This window comes from Protopterus annectens, chromosome 7.part0 (assembly GCF_019279795.1).
Source record: "Protopterus annectens isolate FY-2018-M chromosome 7.part0, PAN1.0, whole genome shotgun sequence".
Classification (NCBI taxonomy): Eukaryota; Metazoa; Chordata; order Ceratodontiformes; family Protopteridae; genus Protopterus; species Protopterus annectens.
This window is the reverse complement of record NC_056739.1, coordinates 518,713,222-518,737,247: the sequence shown is the minus strand read 5'-3', so window position 1 is coordinate 518,737,247 and position 24,026 is coordinate 518,713,222. Positions and strand designations below refer to the sequence as shown.

The 24,026-nt window shown below is 35.7% G+C and overlaps 1 protein-coding gene across 1 annotated transcript in view; it reads right to left on the bottom strand.

Annotated features, from left to right (window-relative positions):
• LAMB3 (laminin subunit beta 3) overlaps positions 1 to 24,026 on the bottom strand; it is a 366,988-nt gene that overhangs the window by 59,147 nt on the left and 283,815 nt on the right. The window contains exon 17 of the mRNA XM_044077133.1: positions 12,393 to 12,596. Coding sequence (XP_043933068.1) covers positions 12,393 to 12,596 — 204 coding nt within the window. The remainder of the gene's footprint in view (positions 1 to 12,392; positions 12,597 to 24,026) is intronic.

The window sequence follows — 24,026 nt, the reverse complement described above, 5'->3', positions numbered from 1 at the left end:
TTTATTACAGTTTTTTTTTACAGTTTATTACAGTTAAAGGTGCCATTGTCTTGCTGCATATGGATATATCATACTATAACTCTATAGCACCATAGTATTACCTTACATCCTTCTGTTTCTAAATAGATGTAGATTTGTTTACATCTATACCACACGATCAAGGAATGGAATGGTTCAAGAAAGCATTGTTACGATATAGAGAACTGACAGACAATGAATTTTGTACCTGTCTGACAATGATGGATTTAGTGTTAAAGAATAATTATATTTAATATGAAGGGGAGTTTTTTCAACAGCTTAGAGGAGCATGATGTGCACCAACTTATGCTAACATTATTCTTTCTAGTTGGGAACATAAATACATTTTTAATTCAGAATATGAGAGACAGAGTTTATATAGGTGTTATTTGGATGATATATGTTTATTTTGGAAATCAGAAGAGAAGTTTATAGAATTTTTTAATTATATTTCTAGTACCACTGTTTTTTTAAGGTCTGTTTTTTTATAATATTAGGTTGAGTATATTTATTATCTTGACCTTACCATCCAAAAATTTAAAGGCAAGTTTAAATCTACTGTTTTTAGAAAGAAAACTTTTTTGAATTCATACCTATATTATACAAGTGCCCACCCTTTTTATCAAAAAAGAGTTTTAGCTAAAGGTCAGTTCGTAAAAGATTGTAGAATGACTTCGGACAACGATGACTTTTTGGTAGATTGACACTTTTTGAAGGATATGTTTAGGGAAAGGGGCTACCCAGATAATTTATTGGAAGAAGTGCAGGAAGAAGTACTGAAAGGTAGAAAAAATACGTTTGGACCTTTGTTAGGGAAGGAAGGTATGCCCACTGATCAAGGGAGCAAGGAGATGAGTTGAGATGATGTATTATATAAAGGGGCATTTGTTATTAATTATGATGGAGATGCAAGTGTTATTAGGAGGTTTGCCAGTATCTCAGATCTTGAAATCCTTTTTAAAAAAACATTTGAAGAGTATATATATATATATATATATATATATATATATATATATATATATAAGAGGTTTAATATAAAAATATATTAGATAACAGAAGGTGTGAAAAAGCACCAAGTAAACAAGGAAAGGTAGGTACTTAAAAATGTGGGTCCTGCTCACAATGTCCTTATTTGACAAATGGTGACAACATATACATATTGGAGAGATAAACTGATAAAAAGTAGAACTTATGCCAAATGTAACACTAGTGGAGTGCATTATGTAATAAGTGTAATGCATTTTATATAAGAAAAACTGAAAGAAAAGTTAAGGTCAGAATATATAAACATAGATATGATACAAGGAATAAAACTCTAAATAACACCTTATATAAGCATATTAAGTTTTGTGAAAGAGCTGATTTTAATTTTTTATGCTAGAAAAAGTATCCATTTATTTAAGAGGAGGGCCATGGGAAACCAAAATAAAATACAAGGAGTGTATTGCAGATAATATTAGAAGCCTACAAATTCTCTGGTTTAAATGAAACAGTTTTCCTGGCCCCTGTATTGAAGCTTAGGGCAGCTAGATTTTAAGAATATTGTTAAATGGCCACTAGATGGAGTCCTAGGACAACAAAAGTAAATTAATGGGAAAGACCAGCTTTATTAGAGTGGGAGTTGTAAGAGGAGTTGTTTGAATTATTAAGATTTTAATCATGATTTTATTATGTTATTATTATTATGTTTAGAATATATGATATAAATGTTTTATGTTCATTTTCATTAGCTTGAAAATAGTATTTTTTAATGGAAGGTTTTTTCATATGTACTTTTAAAAAGTTAGTAGAATAATAATTGAATAATAAGGGCATTGTTGCCATTGGTGGTTCTTTATTATTGTTGTTATAAAGGGGAGATTGTGGTTAAGGTATGCTTGCATCTGAAGAAGTCTGTATTAGGACAAAAATCCAGTGACACGTTAAGAGTTCATGTGTATTTTATTGTGTTTAATTTTGGACGCTTGGTACATTAAAGATTTTTAATCCAAAGGATTGAGTGCTGTCCTTCTGGAGTACACTAGTTGGTTTATTCTTGACTAAGTGGTTATCTGCCAAACAAAAGTCTGTGCTAGAATTTTGTTGGTTAATATTAAAATTAAAAACAGACTGGAGAAATGCGTTGTACCAGTTGTTAAAAACAAAACAAAAACAAGAAAAAAATCTGAAATCTGCTATGTCATTCCTTCAGACCAACACTTCACTGCACACAGAGTGAGCGCCTTTGTCTGTTCACATTCAGACTTCTTTAGATGAAAACACTTGCTCTGAGTGTAATAAAGTGTTGGCCTGAAGGACTGGCACAGTGGATTTCAGATTTTTTCTTGTTAATATTAAAATTCAATTAAATTCTTATCCCTTCCTTGTTACCACCAGTTAGAAGCATAAATCCCTGCTATGCAGCTGTCCTTATTGCAGGCCCCTTATAACAAACCACACTGTTTTTACCATAATTTTAGAACTAACTACACTGTTTGGTACTTACGTATTATCGCAACCAGATTTATAAAGTGCGATAATTTATCTATTTTCGGCAGAAACACGTTGCCTGACCTAAAAAGGGGTCTGTAAAGATGTCGCCAGCAGTTTGTCACAGTGGGAATGAGGCAGGCAGAGCAGAAATGCTGTAAGTTTGTACTTCTGGTTGATGCGGCTCATTTCTTCCGCAACTCCGTAGTGGTCCACATCCGTGCAATTCCTGCATTCTTCATTACCCTGTTAGCTACAGGAAATTGACTCAGGAAATGCACACTGAAGTTTTCGGGGGCAGTAATCAGCAAAAGTGAAGGTGCCTGTAAGGAGCAGTGAATAACAGCTCATTGCTTGCTCGGGGAGTGATATGGCTTTCTTTGCAGTGGCAGACTGTTTTAAAAAGGTTGCATTCTTGCTTATGGATCGTGACCATTTCCAATTCACAGGATTGTATGTGTACTAACACTTTGAAATAAATGGGTTTGGTTGCTTTTTAAGGACGGAGCAGCTGTTTTCAAGTCCTTTGTCATACACAGATAGTAAATATACAGTTACAGAGAAAAGAGGCAGGGACTGTTGTCAGTAAAACTCCACCAACAGAACCACACTTTTAAATCAGTACTTCCGAGTCACAACTGCATTAATGTGCCTTCTGAGAGTCTGAACTGTAAACAGGGGTATGTAACAAATCAGATACTTGCAAAAGGACCTTTCTAAAAAAGGGGGTCAGTTTATGTTAACGAGCCATGGTCCTGACAACTTGTGTGGATGGAAATGTGGTGACAGACAAGCAGCAGTCAGGTGTGTAGGTCGGCCGGGACATTACCAGGCAAGAGGAATTCTGCTGTTCTTCCGCTTCCTGTGTGGAAAATTTTCTGGCACTATAATACTTAAACATTTTACACACCCCTTGATAGGTGAACATACATGCTCTTTCTTGACAAACTGCTGGCGACATCTTTACAAACCCGTTTTTAGGTCAGGCAACATGTTTCTGCCGAAAATAGACAAATTATCGCACTTTATAAATCTGGTTGCGATAATACGTAAGTACCCACTGTTTATACCATAATTTTTTAATTCTTGCACTGCAACTTTAGGAATCTGTACTATCTGGTCTCAAGGCAGTTAACCCTTACACTGATTTGTACACAAACCTCAAAAGAAAAGTTCTCATTAAAGATGTGAGTTGTAACTGGTAAATGGTAGATGGGAATCAAAATGATATGAGTACACCCTCCCCAAAAAAACTCTTTCTGCTTACTCCCCTCTGTCATTAATATTTAACAGTTAATACCTCAAAAATGCCAGTTGTTTTGAATGCATTGCAAATTATTGATGCCACACAGTTAAGATGTTGTAATTATTTTCCTGATTATTGGTGTCAGTCAATGCCACAATACTAGCATGTTGCCTCCATTTTAACATCTGTCACATTTGGACTGCACACAGTGGATGATGCTATACTATTATGTCTACATACAGTGGATATAAAAAGTTTGCACACCCCTGTTAAAATGCCAGGTTTTTGTGATATAAAAAAAGTGAGACCACAATAACTAATTTCAAAACATTTCTCACCTTTAATGTGACCTATAGCCTGTACAATTCAATTGAAAAACAAACAAATCTGTCAGGGGAAAAAATATAAAAAGTAAAAAACTCACAATAAGTGTGCACACCCTTAAACTAATACTTTGTTGAAGCACCTTTTGATTTAATCACAGCATTCAGTCTTCTTGGGTACACACCTGCCATTGATTAAAGAGACTCTGATTAAACCCAAATAAAGTTCAGCTGTCCTAGTAGGATTTTCCTTACATGTACTCAGTTGCCTGCTACAGAAAAAGCCATGGTTCACAGAGAGCTTACAAAGCATCAAAGAGATCTCATTGTTGAAAGGTATCAGTCAGGAGAAGGGTACAAAAAAATTTCTACAGCTTTGGATATAGCATGGAACACAGTGAAGACAGTCATCAAAAAGTGGAGAAAATATGGGGCAACAGTGACTTTGCAAAGAACTGAACGTCCCTCCACAATTGATGAAAAGACATGATAAAAACAGGTCAGGGAGGCTGCCAAGAGACCTACAGCAACACTGAAGGAGCTGCAGGAATTTCCGGCAAGCACTGGTTGTGTACTACATGTGACAACACTCTCCCATATTCTCCATACGTCTGGGCTATGGGGTAGGGTTGCAAGATGGAAGCCTTTTCTTACACAGAAAAACATCCAGGCCCAGCTAAAATTTGCAAAACAATACATCAAGTCTCCCAAATGCATGTGGGGAAATGTGTTATGGTTTAATGAGACCAAAGTTGAACTTTTTGGCCACAATTCCAAAAGGTATGTTTGGTGCAAAAACAACACAAAGCATCACCAAAAGAACACCATCCCCACAGTGAAGCATGGTGGTGGCAGTATCATGCTTTGGTGTTGCTTTTCTTCACTGGAACTGGGGCTTTAGTCAAGGTGGAGGGAATTATGAACAGTTCCAAATACCAGTCACTTTTGGCCCAAAATCTTCAGGTATCTGCTAGAAAGTTGAAGATGAAGAGGAATTTCACCTTTCAACACAACAATGACCCCAAGAATACATCCAAATCAACAAAAGAATGGCTTCACCAGAAAAAAATTAAAGTTTTGGAATGGCGCCCCAGACCTAAATCCAATAGAAAATCTGAGGGGTGACCTGAAGAGGGCTGTGCACAAGAGATGCCCTTGAAATCTGACACATATGGATCACTTTTGCAAAGAAGAGTGGGCAAATATTGTCAAGTCAGGATGTGCCATGCTGATAGACTCCTACCCAAGAAGACTAAATGCTGTAATTAAATCAGAAGATGCTTCAAAAAAGTATTAGTTTAAGGGTATGCACACTTACGCAACCAGCTTATTGTACTTTTTTTATTTTTTATATTTTTCTCCTAACAGATTTATTTGTTTTTCAATTGAATTATACAGGTTATTCACATTAAAGGTGGGAAAAGTTTTAAAATGATTTATTGTGGTCTCATTTTTTTATATCACAAAAACCTGACATTTTAACAGGGGTTTGAAAACATTTATATCCACTGTATGTCTACAAGGTTAACATGGATTGGTGGTCTATCAACTTAGCAAAATAAAACAAAAAAAAATTAGACAACCTATCCCCACAATTTCTTAAACTTGCTCTCAGCTCTATAGCATATACTGTCTCAATTGTTATTAACCATTCTATCAAAGAATCCTCAGTCCCTGAGAGCTGGAAATCCTTCTATATTATTCCACTTCACAAGGGAGGTAACTTAACCAAACCTACCAATTTCTGACCAATAGCCATCCTTTCCTCTCTCTCAAAATTTCTCAAGAAATGCATTCATAGGCAACTTATGCCCTATTTACTTCATGAAGACCTCCTTACCCCCTCTCAGCATGGATTTAGACCTTACCACAGGACGTCCACAGCCCTGCTATCTTTTACTCAGACAGTAGCAGAAGCAAAGGACAACAATAAACTTGTATCATGTGTTTTCCTCGACTTTCTAAAGCTTTCAACATCGTCTCCCACCCTAAACTCCTCTTTAAACTATCCAAACTAAACCTCTCCACCTCCACTAGCCTCTGATTCTCCAGCTATCTCAACAACTGACAACAGTCTGTTAAATGGCAGACTTCCTACTCATCCTTCTTACCTATCCAAACTGGTGTCCCCCCAAGGATCTATACTTGGCCCCCTTCTCTTTAATATTTTCACTATCAGTCTTCACTCTGTCTGTACCTCATCTTCGCTATTCCAATACACTGATGATTCTACCCTTATCGCCCTTTCTGACAACTCCACTGACCTACACTCTCTCACACAGACTTCCTTTAATATGACTGAACACTGACTAATTGACAACCAACTAATCCGTAACCCAAAGAAAACCAAACTCCTTCTTTTCCTCCCAAAATCTTTATCCCATCGTAAAACTTCTTTCTGTTTCTCTTCTCTTGACAACACCAATATCTATGCAGACTCCACTACAAAACTTCTAGAAATCATTATTGATGATCAATTGAAATTTGACCATCACATCCTAAAGTCCATCAAAAAGACCAATCAAAAACTAGGTTTGCTGTATAGACACAAAAAATTATTACCTAAAACTGCTAGGACCTCACTCGTTCAAGCCTATCTCCTCCCCTGCCTACTCTACACTTCCTCTATATTCACACATATCCAAGCAAATCTCCTACCCAAACTAGAGCAAAGTTACAACCAGATAGCCAGATTTGCCTGTAATCTCCCCTACAAATCCCATCACTGCCTCACACTAAAAAATTTCAATGGCTCGAGCTCCCACAACTACTCCAACTTTCACAGCTACAAACTGTACATTCTCTTTTCTACAAACCTTAAAACTTTCTCTCCCAGTCCTCCCTCCTATCCTTCTACAAATCTGCAAAATCTCTCTGTAGCACTGAACAAGCACTACTGACCACCTACAAGTCCAATAAAACTATTGGCAGGTTACTTATCTCAAACCTGGAACAAACTTCCATCTAACATATAACATATCCGATCTTTGCTCCTCTTCAAACAAGAACTGAACAAATACTTAGCCAACTCTCCCTCCTGCAACTGTCACCACCCCACCTAATCTGCCACTACCACACCAGAACTATTACCTTCATACATTATATATACTTACAATCCTGTGAATCCATAGCTACACCATTGAGCACTCTTAAAAACTAAACTTTCCTCCCAACTTTGCCCCCCATTTTACTTATTTTTCCTTGGCCACCCCACCTCTTTCCTCCTCTCCACTCTATCTGTCTTTACCACCTCTCCTTCACTCCACCCACTATAACTGACACAACTGCCATTGTTTGCTATTGTCTGTCTCTTCAATTATTCTTCACACTTCTCTACAGTCCACTTACTATTCTTCTATTTTGTTCCACCAACTCTACCTCTATCATTTTGTTGCTGTACATGCACAAAATGCATACATTTAATGATTATCTAAAAGGCATTAATGTTATTATTCACATCTCTTTATCTTGCCCTTTTTGTTGTTGTTTGTCTTTTCAGCTTTTCCTGGTTAGGGGTCACCACAGCGGAACTCCAGTCCGCTAATGATTGGCAGTAGATTTTTTATGCTTGCCCTTTTTAATGTTCCTAAACTTGCAATGTAACTTGGTATGGCTATAATACAAGTATTTTTTTTTTCGGTATCATCTTTTTTTATCTTGTGTTTGTGGAGCATTGTCGATACTTTTAATGATTATCTACAAGGCATTAATATCGTTACTCGTATGTCTTTTTATCTTGCCCTTTTTTATTTTTTTAAACTTGCAATGTAACTTGGTTTTGTTATGATAGATGTATATTATTTTTTGGCATCGTCTTTTTTATCATGTGTTTGTGGAGCGTTTCTCCTCAGCTCTCCACTGAAAATGGGCACCCAGCTCAGTAAACTAACCCGGTTAACAAAGGACAAATAAATAAATAAATAAATAATTAGCACTTTGTAAGTATTTAGCCAAACATAGCCAGTACAATAGGAAAAAAAATCCCTGTTACTTACATGACAATACTATTGTTTTTTTTAACTACATAAAAAGCTAATGATGCCCTAGTAAACTAATTTCAAAGAGTAAAATGACAGCCAGTAGGTCTGATTTTGCATATAACAGTGGTGAGCAGTGTATTTGGTGAGAGACCTCTTAAAATGGAAACGAAAATGTTTACACATGCATGATCTAAACTTGTAAAAAGGAATTATTTTATTTAATGAAATAAAAAATCAAGTTATTTCATGCTTGGAATTATATGAAAATAGTTCTGTTTTTTTTTTCAATTTGGCATAATGGGCTCTGTGATAAACTGTGAAGGCTGCCAGCCAAGCTAGACAGAATTTTGCAAATAATTCTATGGCATTGTAAATATTAATATGATCCACAGGCTTGTGTTACAAATGTAAGAAAACTGTTATGTGCTGAGCTTCAAAAATGTAACCACAGTGCACCCTACTGGAAGAAAGCAGAAATGTGTATAAACTCTATGCCTATGTAATGCATGTTTTCATGGTGGAAAACTGGGACATATAGAGTTAACTGGCAACATTTAAGAAAATAAGCTGATCAATAAAGAATTTTACAATGTGTTGTAAAGCCAGTTTATCTCAAGCTAGGAGACAGAATGTCTGGGCTAGGAGTTTCATTCTATTTTCCTAGGACAGAGATAATTACTAGGTTTCAGATGTAAGGTGTCTTTTATTGCTGTGGCTTTCTGGCAGGTGCAGGTTACAAAGAAATGTTAAATTTTTAGTTCTGTTATCCTGGGAACTAAATCAGAGAAGTGACAAGAATGATGTAATCTGAAATGACTCAGTAGTAATGTGCATTATCAATTTAAGGGCTATCTCACAAAGAAAGTATAGCATTTTGTATTTTGTTTTGAACCTGAACACATCATCTCACCAGCAATTGCTTGCTTTGTAAGTAGGATCTTAGATCTTTGTATTTGTCTTAGAGATAGATAGAAATAGCAAGATTAGTTTAGTTTTCTATATTGATATGAGACTATTATACAATGTTGTTTTAAAGTATTTCCTTTGAATCTGAACTCTCTAATGTCACTGTGTTGAATTAATGAGTATTGTCTTGTGTTTTTATTATTTATTATTAAATATTTTTAAACCTTTTAACTGTGGCTGTTTTATGTACAGGTAATTTAAGCTCTCAGTATACTTGCATTTATTTGGTGATACTGTATAGGCCACTCCTAAATAGCCTTCAAGTCTCAGTCACACTTACCAATTGGATAATAATAGCATTGCACAGTAGAATTGGACACCCTTTGGTAAGGGTCTTTATAGTAGCTGATATTAGTGGCTGGTGGCAGTCGGTACTACCATATAATCGGGGAAGAAGGAGGAATAGCTGGCGAACCTGTGCCAGCCTTTCCCAGGTGTGTCTGTGTCTTTGTATATAATTCAAATCTTAAAGCGTGTGTGTGTCAGCTACTTGGGCAGGGAAATGAAGCACTGGTTGGACAGAGATGGTGCTGGAGGTTTTGGCTTGACCACTCGGCTGAGATATGAACCCTATAAGTGTGCCAGTGGGGAGTCTTATTGGGGATCTTGAGAGGAAGGGAGAAACCAGCCCCAGACTGACTCTGATCTCTGTGCGCTCTTAAGGGAACTTGTATTTTACTGTGTGTGCATATATTATCCTCCCAATGTAGATGCCCCTCACTGGTGCTAGTGGTGAGAATTGAGGCTCCTTGATTACTGGGCCAATGCATGGGCGTCTAAGGCTTATTGCTTAAAAGGTTACAACCTGTGTGTTTTAACTACTGGTTCTTGACTTTTTTTATAGTTTGGGAGTCTTTGGCCTCATATATATATATATATATATATATATATATATATATATATATTTATATAAACATGCATTATATATATATATATATATATATATATATATATATATATATATATATATACACACATATGCATGCATATACAAATATGCATGCATATACATGCATACATACTTATGTATACAAACATACATGTTTGTACACACATGCAAGCACACACTTACTTTAATAATAATAATTTGAAATGCACTGTTGTTTATGTCTAATATGTGTCCATACTATATTACCTGCTGTACAGCTAGGACTTTACAAAAAAAATTTTTAAGTCATACAAACAAACCAGAATATATTTGCCACTCCCACTTAATAAAGATTATGTCTTAGTGTATTACCTTTTTGTTCACTTCATCAGAGGATACAAAAATGGAATCATAACCTGCTTATTATGTGTTCAAGACATGGATGCCAAGAAATTCATCTAGAGAGCAATACTTGAGGTGAATCTTGGCATCCATGTTGAAAACACATAATAAAATGTAATCAGATAATCAGAGAAACAAGCATAATTCTTTGTAGTACATAGAGTTCATAGGCTCCATGAACTACCAGTTACAGGAAAAAAAAGTGCGAACTGTTTTGTTTGTTTTCAAAACCGTAAAGCACTTAGCTTATGTTACAGGAAGTCAGGGACACATTACTGGCACACACAGCAGGCAGAACTAAGTCTGTTTTTAATTCTGCCGCTGTTGTTTGCTGGCCAGTACTGGCAAGTTTAACTGCCTAGTATGATATCCGATCTTAACAAGCAAAGCGGGGGGTGTTTAACAATGGTAAAGATAAGATCTCATGCAATAGAAGTGCTTAACTGATTTGCCTTTTTCCAGATATCAAAGTGTAATCACTGCTCGCCGTGCACTAAGTGATTATTGTTATCAATATTTTTCCTACTTTTCTACAAATACATATTAATATCAGTTTCAATAACTGGATAAATAGATATGATCACCATGAATAATAATTGGATAGTAAGAATGCAGTAGCCTAATATAGTCAAGCAGAAAAATAAAACAACTACTTCCAATAACAACACAATCTAGCAATAGACCAACAATGGAAATATATAACAAAGGTAATAACTACATTGAATTGAGTATCATGAATAGTTCCAGTTGAAATGTTATCTATCTCTTCATGCTGGTAAACTCATTATACACTGCTGTTTAAGGTTAAGGAATGAGACCACCAGTTGTCTAGCTTCAAACAGATAATATTATTGTAACCTATCAAACGATACAAATACATCCACCAGTATTTATTTATTTGTTTATTTTATTACTGTCTGTCAAGACAAGCAATCTATATACTGGATAACAGACTATCCAATACTGTAGGACACCATAGGCACAGTCATAACAGTTGATGTTTCTTATAAATAAATTATAAATTATAGTCCATGAGAAGCTATGCAAACCAAGAATTATATAATTCGTTCAATGTATGGTGCTTGCTAAAAGACCACCTAATATAAATTTGCTGTTTTTAAAAAAAGTTTCCCACAAAAGTATGGAAGTATATTTGTAAAACACATGACATGGTTGTCATCCCTTAAACTGCTATTTAGTGACTTCCTTCAATGAAGCAGTTCTGGTAACTAAATAAAGACGAAAGATTCAAGATCTGTAGCACAATCACATTGCTACATATTATATCTGGAAGAAAGACCGAAAGGCCATGCACCGAGTTCAGAGAGCTGGCTAATGTTTGCCATTTATATAGAGCTGCCTTCTATTAACTGCAAATAATAGTGTGGCCTATGTATTGTATTAAACAATCCACAGTTATTATATACACCCTAAAGCTTAACGTACTGTTTGCCTTAGGATTTTACATGCATGGAGAAAGGGAGTTGTTTAACTTCCCCTTAAGCAGAATCTCCCATTGGTATTGCATGTGCAAAAATTATAGACTGACAAAGAGTACAGGAAACCACATAAGAATATCTCTCTAACCAGCAGGTTATTACTGCAAAATCTGCATCCAAAAGGAAGGACTCGGTGATACCTGGTGGGCTGAAACTGATGTCCGTGTCTTGTACCTTACAAAGAGTGACTACTATATTTGAATATATCTAGAGTGATGCATTGCATTGAGTCTATTAGGTTAGCATAGCGGGTCATTGCTGTGAGCAGCTACTGAGCTTTAATCTTTAGTACTGGGTTTAATTCCCACAATATCTGTTTACAGTCTTAGAATACAGGCATTGTCTGGCACATTTTGATATTATGTTTGTGCAGATTATCCAATATTCTTCACTTTTGTGGACAGAATCTCTTATTAGTCATTTCTTCTTGACTTACTGATATCAAAATCACAAATTTAAATTTTACTGAAAATGATGACCTGCAATTAAGTGACACACAAATTGTGAGTTCTAAAGTTAAGTTTTAGATCAAGTGAAGTGCAAACAATAAAAGGAGATGTCAGCTGATAATCAGTGCTTTGAATCTGATGTCTCAGTTGCACTTGTATTGTATCATCTTACCATCTTTTCAGCCTCCTGAATTTGTTTATCTAGCTCTTGTAAGTTAGTGTTAGCTTTAGTTGCATCTTCCCTTGCAAACCGTGTGACAGGAAGTGCACCTGTGCAGACAGCACTGCTGTAACATGTTCCATTACTGCCAGGTGGGCACACACTTGTGCTGCATTGCTCGGGAGTACATGGTTCAGAACTGAATCCTCCACAGACCTGAAAGAAAAGGAACAGAAAACAAGATATTTAGAAATTCAATCATTTGTGACAGTTGATTTTCTTTAAATAACACGAGTACAATTTCCATACTGTATCCTATAGAATGTTTTAGCTTACTATAGCCTAAAAGTAACACGCACTGATGAAAAATCACTTCTGCAGATCTTAGAACTAAAAGTATAATGAGTTATAGAATATTCCCTACCTATAAAGATCCATTTGCTTTAAAGCAGAAAAGACTTTTTTTTCAGAACAGTACTTCAAATCACAAGTGTAAAAAATTATCAAGTAAACAGACTGATATTTAGATCTGCAGTCTTTAGCTAGTCAAAACATGTCGCCAAGCAATAATTGTAATGCATCTAATATATTTCAAAGTATAAACACCATGTCATATATTTCCATGCACACAGCAGATGTTCCTTGGCTACAACAGAAGATGAAGACTATACACACTCCCATGCTGTCCTAAATCACCCAGAAAGGGATTAAACATATTATTTTTATGAAATCGATATGGAAGACAGAACATCTGCAATATTAATGTATTTAAATGAATACCATTCAACATTAAGCAATGTCCTTATAGTGTCCTTTATATCATCACCTTTCCTCATTTAATCACCACTCTCTGCAAGACTGATCCAGACAGTCAAATGTGATATGTTTACAGATAACAACCTGGAAAGCTGACCAAACTCAGCAGAGAGTGTGCTTCACGTATAGGTTTTGCAAAGCCATTCTTCACGAGAGCAGAAATCTTTTAATGTAGAAAGTACCAGGCAGTTTCTTACATGTGTATGATAGTTACAAGACAACACATGAAAATGCTATTCTTTGTCCAAGTAATACCAAATATTCTTCAAAAACTACAGTTTTAATGATGTGCTGTTTTTTCTGTTGAACAGCTATCGCCCAGCAAGCAAAAGGTAACATTGCTGTAATATGTACAAATAAAAAATATAACCTGCTCTGTAAGCAGTTTAACTATTTTTCTACATCTAATCAAGTGTGCTTACCTTATTCCTAATCACCTTTTTCTCTTATGACATAGACACAAATGACACATAATATGATAGGTAGTGACGTGTACACATATAGTGGGTACATTACCTCATTTCTATTTTATTGACTGTTTTAGTTTCTAATGTAGTCTCATCACACTAAAAACATTTTCAATCAGGTTGATCAATTGCTTATTTTCATAATTACTAATAATAATATTTATTATTAGCTTCCTATTGTAATTTCAAGACTTCATGATCTGAGTCCCGGAATTATGAATACATTATTTTCTCCTTTGAAGTTGCTTTAAACAGGGGGTCAAGGCCCCTCCATTCCCCCCAGTGTGGGGGGGCTATACTCACACATCCTCACTACTTACACATACTATATCTGAGATTGTTATACTGCATAGAAAAGGTAATATTGCAAGATGCAGTCATTTGGGGCTTAGTACATGTAAGTCCACAATTTCGCAAATAAATTCTTACTATTCCAATGTACGTATTAACCAGTCTCAGAATTATAAGTAGTTACATTTATCATTATTGTTCTAAAACACTATCAGTTGAAAACAGTTTAATCATCTCTTTTACCATCTTTCCTCTTTCTCTGCAAACACCAAACCATAGTATGTTTTAATTTCATACTATTTTACGACTGTAAATATCTCTATTGTACTTTTTTTCTGGTCTTTTTCATATATTTTTTGTTAAGACTGTTACGGTCTTATGTTTATAAATTGGTAACACCATTCTATGTACATTTGTACTGTGTATCTGTTTTTGTTGCTATCTTGTGGTTGTGGTCATGTCTGAAAACTGTCACAGGAAAAGCCTACCTACTCAGTTAAAAAAATCTCAATAAATAAACATCTGAGAGTGTGAAACACACAATGAAGTCAATAGATCATGGCAAGAACCAATCACTGCTGGGCAGCAGTGATAATCTGAGCAAATTGTATTTAAAAGAATCTTACAAAAGGTATAATCTATGCAAATTGTGACCCAAATAATAAATGACAGGTTTAAATGTTTAACTGGCAAATAAGACAGCAACTAGCCATGAAATCAAGACCAAAAAATCAAAAGTAATATGTTGCTTTTTAGAACATCAGAGATTTTAGTGATACTCGTCTCTGGAAAAGTAGATCAGATGAAAATTAATGGCAAATGGGTAAAAGGATAACAAAACATAAGTTGAGACAAAGTAACATGAAAAGAAAAAAATATACAGTCTCAGTGTTACCATTAATTTATTTACAGATATCTACTTCATCATATTCAGGGTCATAGAACAAACAAAGCCTATTTTTAGCACACAGTAAGTATAATGCAGAAAACTAAACCTAGGTCACTGAACAGGTACCAATGTATCATGTGACACACACACACACACACACACACACACACACACACACACACACACACACACACACACAAATACTCATTCACACATTGTTACCTATGACTAATTCAGGAGATCTGAGGTTCTGCTACTGGCATATCAGTAAAATGTGGAAGGAAACCAGAGCACCTAGCAAATAAAAGCACTGGTTATAGGGAGAATATGCAGACTCCTCAAAGGTATGGTTTATAAATATCATACAACAAACTGCAGATGCAAAGGAATGTAAAAGACAGCAATAATATGTAGATAAATTATTCTGGTTTCAGAGGATATTAAGCTACCAGTTAATGAGTGGTAAATGATCAAATGCAGTCTTTGCAATCAAAATTCTCTGAAAGTAGGAGTCCCAGAATGATTTTACATCTATCAGCTATGTGAGGCTGCAGTTGTATGAGCCATTTTACCCATTTTGGTGTGTCTCTTTCCCTGTTGTTGCCTGAGAGGCAACAGAGGAAGGTTAAGATCATTTGGAACGTGTTGAGTAAATTTGGATGTTTAGAGTAGGCTGTCTGTAGAGGTCCTAGACATTGATAAGGCTTACTGATTTCCAATGACTAGTGCTGAAAGAACTGCTGAGAAACTCAAAGTAAGTTTAGTGCAGTTTCTTTTCTGTCATGAGAAAGGTCAAGTCTTATGGGAAATCTAGCAGCTAAGAAAAGGTGCTCAGTTGGAGGTCAACCTATTTATGTAGAGCATATTGTTTTTTCAAATGAAACACTAATGATGAGATGGTTATTAAGCAGTGTAGTAGATGTAGCAGTGTAGTAGATGTAAAATTAAGTATATAAACTATCATTACCTGCACTCCTCTTTGCCTATAATCACTTTTTTAATTCAAGTTGTTCAGACTGCATATACTTTAAATGCGATTAATCTATATAATGGACTCTAAAATAAAAGCTCATTTTCAAAGTTTTCAATTCAAGACACTGAGAACAATGAAAACATTTATAAATCCTGTTTCTTAAACTGATGCATACTGTTTAAATTTAACATCATACATGTGATAGAAATTCCTTGTAATATTATTAAATGTATATCTGTCAAGTTTAACAACCAATTTTGTGTTGTTTATAATTGTTTGATGTTTTTGACATGGTCATGACTGACAAGAAACAATGTAATACGTCTATCTTGTTTGTGGGATTAGAATGTATTTTATTAAAGATCACTGAATACATGACCAGAGCTGTTTGGACATAATAATGTGATTTGTGAATACTTGCAGTGTTGGTCAAATTTGGCACAGTCTAAGGGGCTACTGCTAGGAAAAGACGTGTATCATTTTCAAAAACAATTTTGCAAATGAGAAAGGGCCTTATACATCATGTTAGAAGCTTTAGTTAAAATCATATTGCAAGATATGTTTACTTTAATGAATACCTGCAATGCTGTCTTGATAATAGCTCTTTGACCTTTTGTCATGGTCATAATTGATACAATGAAGATTTTGATAAGATTATTCTATCTATAATATTATAAACTGGTTTGTATAAGACCACTAAGTTTATGATTTCATAAAGTTTATGATAGGTTCTGTGGGCATAGCCAGCTATAGTAATGTGAGTTGAAAAATAATGACTGGATCCCTGGTGAGGATAGGAACATTTAAAGATAACATTACAGGTGTTTATAGGTGGAAATAACATTTTAACAAAATTTTTCATGAAGGGGTATTTTTTTATTTGTTTGTTTATTTATTTTTGTTCTTAGAAACATTGGGAGAGAAAATTTGCTATAATCAGATTTAAGTGCCTTTAGTTAGTTTATCAGGAACCACAGATATGTCACTGTCATCTGTTTTAGATACTAATAAATACATTAACTACTAAAATATGTTTCTCTCAGTGCTACTGATAGTCTGTTACTGCTGCTCCTTGTGGTATGTTTTGAGTTTTTGGGATTTCATGACTTTTTTCTTTTACATTTTAGTCATATAGTGACTGACGAATTGATGTCTATGATGACTGGTTGATACGTGGCTTAAAAGTTTTACATGGGAAACGTTTATTGAAATAAGTTACCACTAAGTATTAGACATATCTCTAACCCCAACTCTTTCAAAACAGCACTAAAGGAAATTCTACGTAGATCATGGTCATACTTATGCTAGGGGCAGCTCGTGCTATCGGACTGCGGGACTGCAGCCCTCCCAGGAAAAAGAAGAAAGAAAGTGTAGCTGACATTTACATTTCATTTGCCAATATTGCCATAAAAATATTTTTCTAACCTACACAACACAGTATGACAAGTCCGCAAAGTCCCGGAACTCGAACTGCGCATACTCGCCGAGTTCCGTTTTTTTTTTTTAATTTTTAACAACATAGCAGCATCTAGTATCTGACTGCTGTAAAAGGCAGTCCAGATAAAAGAAAAAGCATCAGTGTGATGCCCAGAAGTCTAAGCGGTTTAACCATAACGTAAATTAGAAGGGGGTTCGGACTGCCACGTCCACAGGCATGTACATGATGTGGATGGCTGGATTGCTACTGATTGGTTCTCACTCTCTTCTCAAAAAAGAGAGCGAGAAACAATCAGTAGCACTAGCACAGTAGTACTGTACTTGTCTTGTTCAAGAGGTTGGGACCATTGGATTCAGTGGCATTGTCGTTGGTGGTGCTGGTCTGCTGGAATCAGCTCTGTACCTTTTTTTTTTTTTTTTTTTTGCTGCAAGCTGCAACTCTTATACACTTGCTGCTGTAAATAACAAATGGTAACCTGAAACAAAACGAAGCACACTAAAACCGATTCCGGAATGAAAAACAGCCACACAATGAAGTCCAAAGATAACTCACTTGATTATTAATCAAGTGAGTTATCTTCTCTTTCGGACTTCATGTGGCCATTTTTCCATTCGGAATTGGTATTAGTGCGCTTCATTTTGTTTTAGGTAGAAAATGCTATATTCAATGCCTGGACTGTTTCTCCCTGGGCCTCTGCTGAAAATTGGCTTTTGTTGCAAGTCAGACTTTCCTGGTTAACAAATGTTAAATAAATAAAAATGACAGGCATTTCAATTTCAGACTTCATATTCTTCAGAAAGTACATGGTAACACAAAACCTTTTATTCTAGCAATTGTCTAAGTTTATAAGATGGATATTTGAAATGTGTCCCTATTTGTGGGACTGTATTCCCCCATTATTGGCTTCGTCCAGGTTTTTTGTGCTAAGGTTGAGTGCTATGGAACTGAATTCACTGAATATGTTTGGGGGCTGTATTCCCCCATTACTGACTTTGCCCAGGTGATTTTTGCTAAGAGTTTGAGAGCTATGGTGAGAACTGAATTCACTGAATATATTTGAGGGCTGTATTCCCCCATTATTGGCTTTGTTCAAGTGTTTTGTGCTAAGAGGTTGAGAGCTATGGTGAGAACTGAATTCACTAAATGGTAGCCATTTAAGTTTCAGTCTTCCTCTCTTTCACAAAACAGATTTTTTGTACTGCAAAGTTCAGAGATACAGTTGAGTGTTGAGTAGATTTTACAAGGAGCTGAGAGCTGCTGGGGAACAGAAGTTTACTGCTGCTTTTGCTAAGTCTGCTTGCATTGTTAATAGGACAACCAGTAGTGTACTTGCTTTTGATGCAGAAGGCTGTGGGTTCTACTCCCACAGTAGGGAGATGCATTGCTGATACTGTACTGTGTTGTAAAGGGGGTGGATGCTGCAGTCCTTTTTGGTGAAGATACCTAGTAACTATGAACCTGTTATCAGTTTGCCATCCATTCCCTATTGCAGTATTACTAGCTTATAATTTTTTTAGTGTAATATAGGCAATTTATTCCTCAAGGGCAGCAGGCACTTTATTTGTAGATGAAACAATGAAATATAAAGTTGTTTGCTAGCAGCAACCTCTTCATTAGTTACAAATCTCTTTAATGTGGAATTATTTAGATGACTTTTACTTCTTCAGAGATTGTGCATATTTACTGATACTGGTGGATTGTAGACGTTTGAGTACACTTTTATGATGGAAATGTTCTGAATTGGGCAGTTTTGTCATTATTGGTGTGTGCATTTTGTTTCATTGTTTACTGGAAAAATGTTCAAAACAATAAATTTAAAATGCTTTCTAACAACTGTACTGTATTGTACAAGGAATATAATTTAATACAGTCAGGAAGGTCTATCAAAGAGCACATGTATGTTTCGTGTGCAAGGGGCCTATGATTTGAAAACAGCCCAAAGTTGTTATCTGCCACTGGCAAAAAGTATTTTCTTTGAATGTGGGTTTCAATGCTCTTTCAATAAATGTGAGTTTCAAGGGCAGAGAAGTTTTAATGCTAAGTCTATTTTCACTGTGAGACTGCATTGCTTTGTTTACTAAATGTCTATTAGTGTTTGTGCTGTAAAATGCAAAATAAAACTTTCAAATGAAATCCAAATCATCGCAGAAGTTAAGCAGTATGCACATTACAGTGTTTATGGTAAATGGGGCAAAATAACCAAGGAATAGGACATTGGAATGGCTGCAGGGAGGACGCTCCATTCGACTATGATTTTGTGAGGGGGGATGTGCAGCAAACTCAGACAGCCCTGGCTGAACTATACCTCTCAGCTCAGAATTTTGGAGAATGAATAGATTTTTGCTTCTTATTTTTGGTTTGTTCCTCATAACATTTGTGGTTTTCTGGCAAATCACTTAGGAATGAAGTCACTAAATAATGACAGACATTGAGTTTCAGACTTCATAACCTTCAGAAAAATGCATGCTAAAGCAAGACCTGTTATTCTATCAACTATCTTAAGTTTATACAAGAGCAATTTTTTAGACTGTTTGTATGTTCCCCCAATATATTTGGCCTAGTCCAGATTTCCTGCATTAAGAAGTTGAGCGGTTCATGCAAATAAATAGCTTTATAGAATTAGGAATATCCAAACCTCTCAACTGTCCCCAATTTTGGCTGAAAATGTTGCTCTCTCCCTAATAATCGCTCCACAAAATGGCAATTTTGGAAGAAAACGTGGAGGGTTTACAATTATAAATAACTGTAATGATCAGAGTTATAGATTACTTTTATTTCAGAAATGCATGTAGATTCCCTTATTTTGTCAGCTGCTCAAGTTAACAGTATTATTATTAAAAAAGTGTCCCTTCTTTGACAGGTTCCCAGCTGTATTATGTGGCAATTTTATATTTTTGCATCACGTTTGGTCCATTTTTCATAAAATCATGGTTTTCTGGCAAATTAGTGGCAAATCATTAGAGAGTGACGTTAGAAAATAATGACAGACATTTGAGTTTCAGATTTCATACCCTTCAGAAAATTTATACTAATGCAAGACCTACTACTATTATATTATCTTTCTAAGTTTATGAGTGATATTTAAAAATTGTCCTTAATTTTTGTCCTTTGTCCAACTTCTATGCCTGGCTTTGTCCAGATGTCTTGCTCCAAGGTTGAGAGGTATGAGTGTCAGAGCCATCACCATCAGCCAGAGACATTTCAAATTGTGACATACTTGTTGCACCCCACTCCCCCATGTAGTGACTCTGGATGTGTCCAAGCAAGGCAAGAAACAGTTATGCAGTCTGCAGAGTATTCCCTCATCCAAGGTAGACACAAGTAAGACAGTGGCTTTTCATCTGTCCTTGATTCTGCAGAATGTTCTGGTTTTCTGTCATAATTTTATACTGATGATTTATGCTTCTTATTATTCAGAAAATGCATGTTGTAGCAGTGCCCTGTTGCTCTGTATTTAAGTTGCAATGCTTTAATGACCATCAGGTAAGCTTGTCTGAAATTGTAAGATGCAAGTAACCTTTAATAAGCATACTGTTAAATAATTACCAACACTGAAAGCCTTTTTGTTGTTGCCATGCAGAGAATATTTACATAACTAGATAACGTACAAGCCTTAGGTATTGAAATGCATATGGCAGTATTTGTAATGAAGGACATGATTACAGTATTTTCAGAAGCTCATTACATTTGTTGGAGATTTACAGTCATCTTTGTAGGCTTTACCCGTAAACTAAACAGAATGCCAATCTATCATGTGTGGTCCATAACCTGTGCAGTAATCCTTTAAGCAATTTATCTTGAGCTTGTTTCTTGTTTGCTGTTAATTTTTTACTTTGATCATGTTTTCTCTATGAAACAAGTAGATAGTTATTATCAGGCAGCAGGTCTTTTTTGGATAAGAAACATTTTTTACAAATGGGGGCATCACATAGATTATTACTTTCAGCATGTTACTTGGTACTTTTAGAAAGCTGAATATAAATTATAATTAGAACTGCAGTGCAAGGAGAAGCTTGTTTTTTTATACTTGATTTTGACTGGTATTCCAGTAATGTATTTAAAGAGTAATTTATTTTTTCATGCCTCACAACCTTGGTGTTCCCATCTAGATATTAAGTAAGCTGTCACGTAGCCAATGTATTGAAATATTTTTTTCTACTGCACTTGATTTTGTCTTGATTGGACTCTCGTAATGAAGGTTTGGCACCCAGGGCAGTGTATTTAATTAAAGTTCCAGTTGTTGTGGTTTTGAGCATAGCTTCACCCCTTTCTAGTTGACCACACCCCTTCCCATTGACCCCACCCATTAAGCTGTCTCCTGCAGCCCCCCTTTAATTTGAAGTCAACAGCCACCACTGGCTATGACCCAACTTAATCCACCTCCCCTCCTATAATACTATTGCAGCAACCTTTCCCCACCTTTCTCTGCCTCTGCTTCTAATAAAGTCTACTTATAGTCAATAGTTCCAACAGCTTCCACAGCTGTAGTCTTGGAAATTGGCTCTTGCACTGGGCTTATCTCCTGTTTATGTATTTGTTAGTTTCTGTTTTACAAACTTATCTATATTTTCTGCATTCTGCTTACTATTGTATGAAACTTTGTACTGTATTATTTATGTTTTCAATTTATTGACCATTTTCTAGCGTGTCCTTTTCAACATACATCTCATACATAATGTAATTATTGTAATTTTAGTTATAACTCTGTCATGTCATTACTTTTGTTACTTGTACTTTTTGGAGCTTTTCTCCTCGGTCCTCTGCTGAAAAAGGGCTGCTGCCCAGTCAAAAAAACCCGGTCAACAAATGTCAAATAAAATAAGTAATAATTATAAAATCAGTTTAAGGTGCTGAGGAAATTCAAATGGATTTTTCTTAAAAGCTAGTTGCAAAATAATTTTGTTTTTACAACAACATTAAAGGGAGCAGTCTGATTTCTCAAGTTCTTTGAAAATTCTATATCATGTACCTCTGAGGATTTACAATTACATGTCTACACAGGATGGCTTGGCTGTTAATTGCAAATAACTGAGTTTTGTTTGCTGCAGTCGGAAAATGTGTTTAATTTATGAATTCACAACAGGTATGGAATTCTATTATCTTGTTGGCACCTTTTTGTATACTAACAATTTGAAAAGGGAGTTATTAATGCTTTGATGGGCATTAAAGTGGGAAGAAAGTCATGAAGCATGCATTTACTTTTGATGCTCCCTCCAGTAAAGGTTATGCGGAACAGGACTAGAAGTGTTGATGGCAAATGTTGGACAAGTTGTGAAATTTTATTTGGGTTTGGTATTTTTGACAATACAGAGAGTGACATTTATTAATTTCTTAAGCCACACCACAGTAAAATAGAATGTTTTGTTTTATTTTTTTATGTTAAACTGGGAATTTGATTGCATGTTTACCATGTTATTCATCAACATTTTTGAGTATTCATTTGTTAATATATAGGCATTAAATGAAAGAGCCTGCCATACATTTTGGGATCATTAAATTTACTATAAGAAATGTTTTCAAGTACGAGAGGAAAAGCTAGTACTAGGATACTGGAAATTAATATGTGGAAATTGTTACCATACCACAATTATAAAGAGCAGGCTATCTTTAAATGGGGTCACTAGAAAGCCAAGGTATATCCTAATGTGTAGGTTGTCAGATGAGAACAAAGTCAGGCATTGGATTGCCTGTTAGAGGGATAAAACAGTTTATGATCAAATTGATTTAGCTGTGTTCTACAATGGGTATGCAGGGAATTGTGGGAAAAAGTTAAATATTTACTGGTTGAATTTGTACTACTAATGTAAGGGAAAATATATCAAAATTTGGTTTAAAAATGGTTAAGCTTTTCTAGATTATGACACAAAGAATGTTGTGAAAATGGCTGTAGTTTTTGCCTCAGTGTATGTGGTAGTGAGGGTTGGAACTTTGAATGTTGGCAGTATGACTGTTATAGGGAGAGAGCTAGCTGATATGATGGACAGAAGGAAGGTTGGGGTATTGTGTGTGCAAGAGACCAGATGGAAGGGGAGTAAGGCTAGGTGTATCGGAGGTGGGTTCAAATTGTTTTATCATGGTGTGGATGGGAGGAGAAATGGCGTAGGAGTTATCCTGAAGGAACAGTATGTTGAGTGTTTTGGAGGTGAAAAGAGTGTCGGATAGAGTAATGTTTATGAAATTATGGAAATTGATGGTGTAATGATGAATGTTGTTAGTGCATATGCTCCACAAGTTGGATGTGTGATGGATGAGAAAGAAAAATTTTGGAGTGAGTTGGATGAAGTGGTGATGACTGTACCCAAGGATGAGAGAGTGGTGATTGGAGCAAATTTCGATGGGCATGTTGGTGAAGGGAACAGAGGGGATGAGGAAGTGATGGGTAGGTATGGTGTTAAACAAAGGAATGCAGAAGGTCAGATGGTAGTGGATTTTGTGAAAAGGATGGACATGGCTGTGGTGAATACATATTTTAACAAGATGGAGGAGCATAGGATGACATACAAGAGTGGAGGAAGATGCACACAGGTGGAATATATCTTATGTAGGAGGGCCTGTTTGAAGGAGATTGGAGACTGTAAAGTGGTGACCGGGGAAAGTGTAGTTAGGCAACACAGGATGGTGGTTTATAGGATGACATTGGTGATCAAGAAGAGGAAGAGGAGTATGAGGGCAGCACCACGGATTAAATGGTGGAAACTGAAAAAGGGTAATTGTGAGGTGGAGTTCAGGGATGAGTTGAGACAGTCACTGGATGGCAGTGAAGAGTTACCAA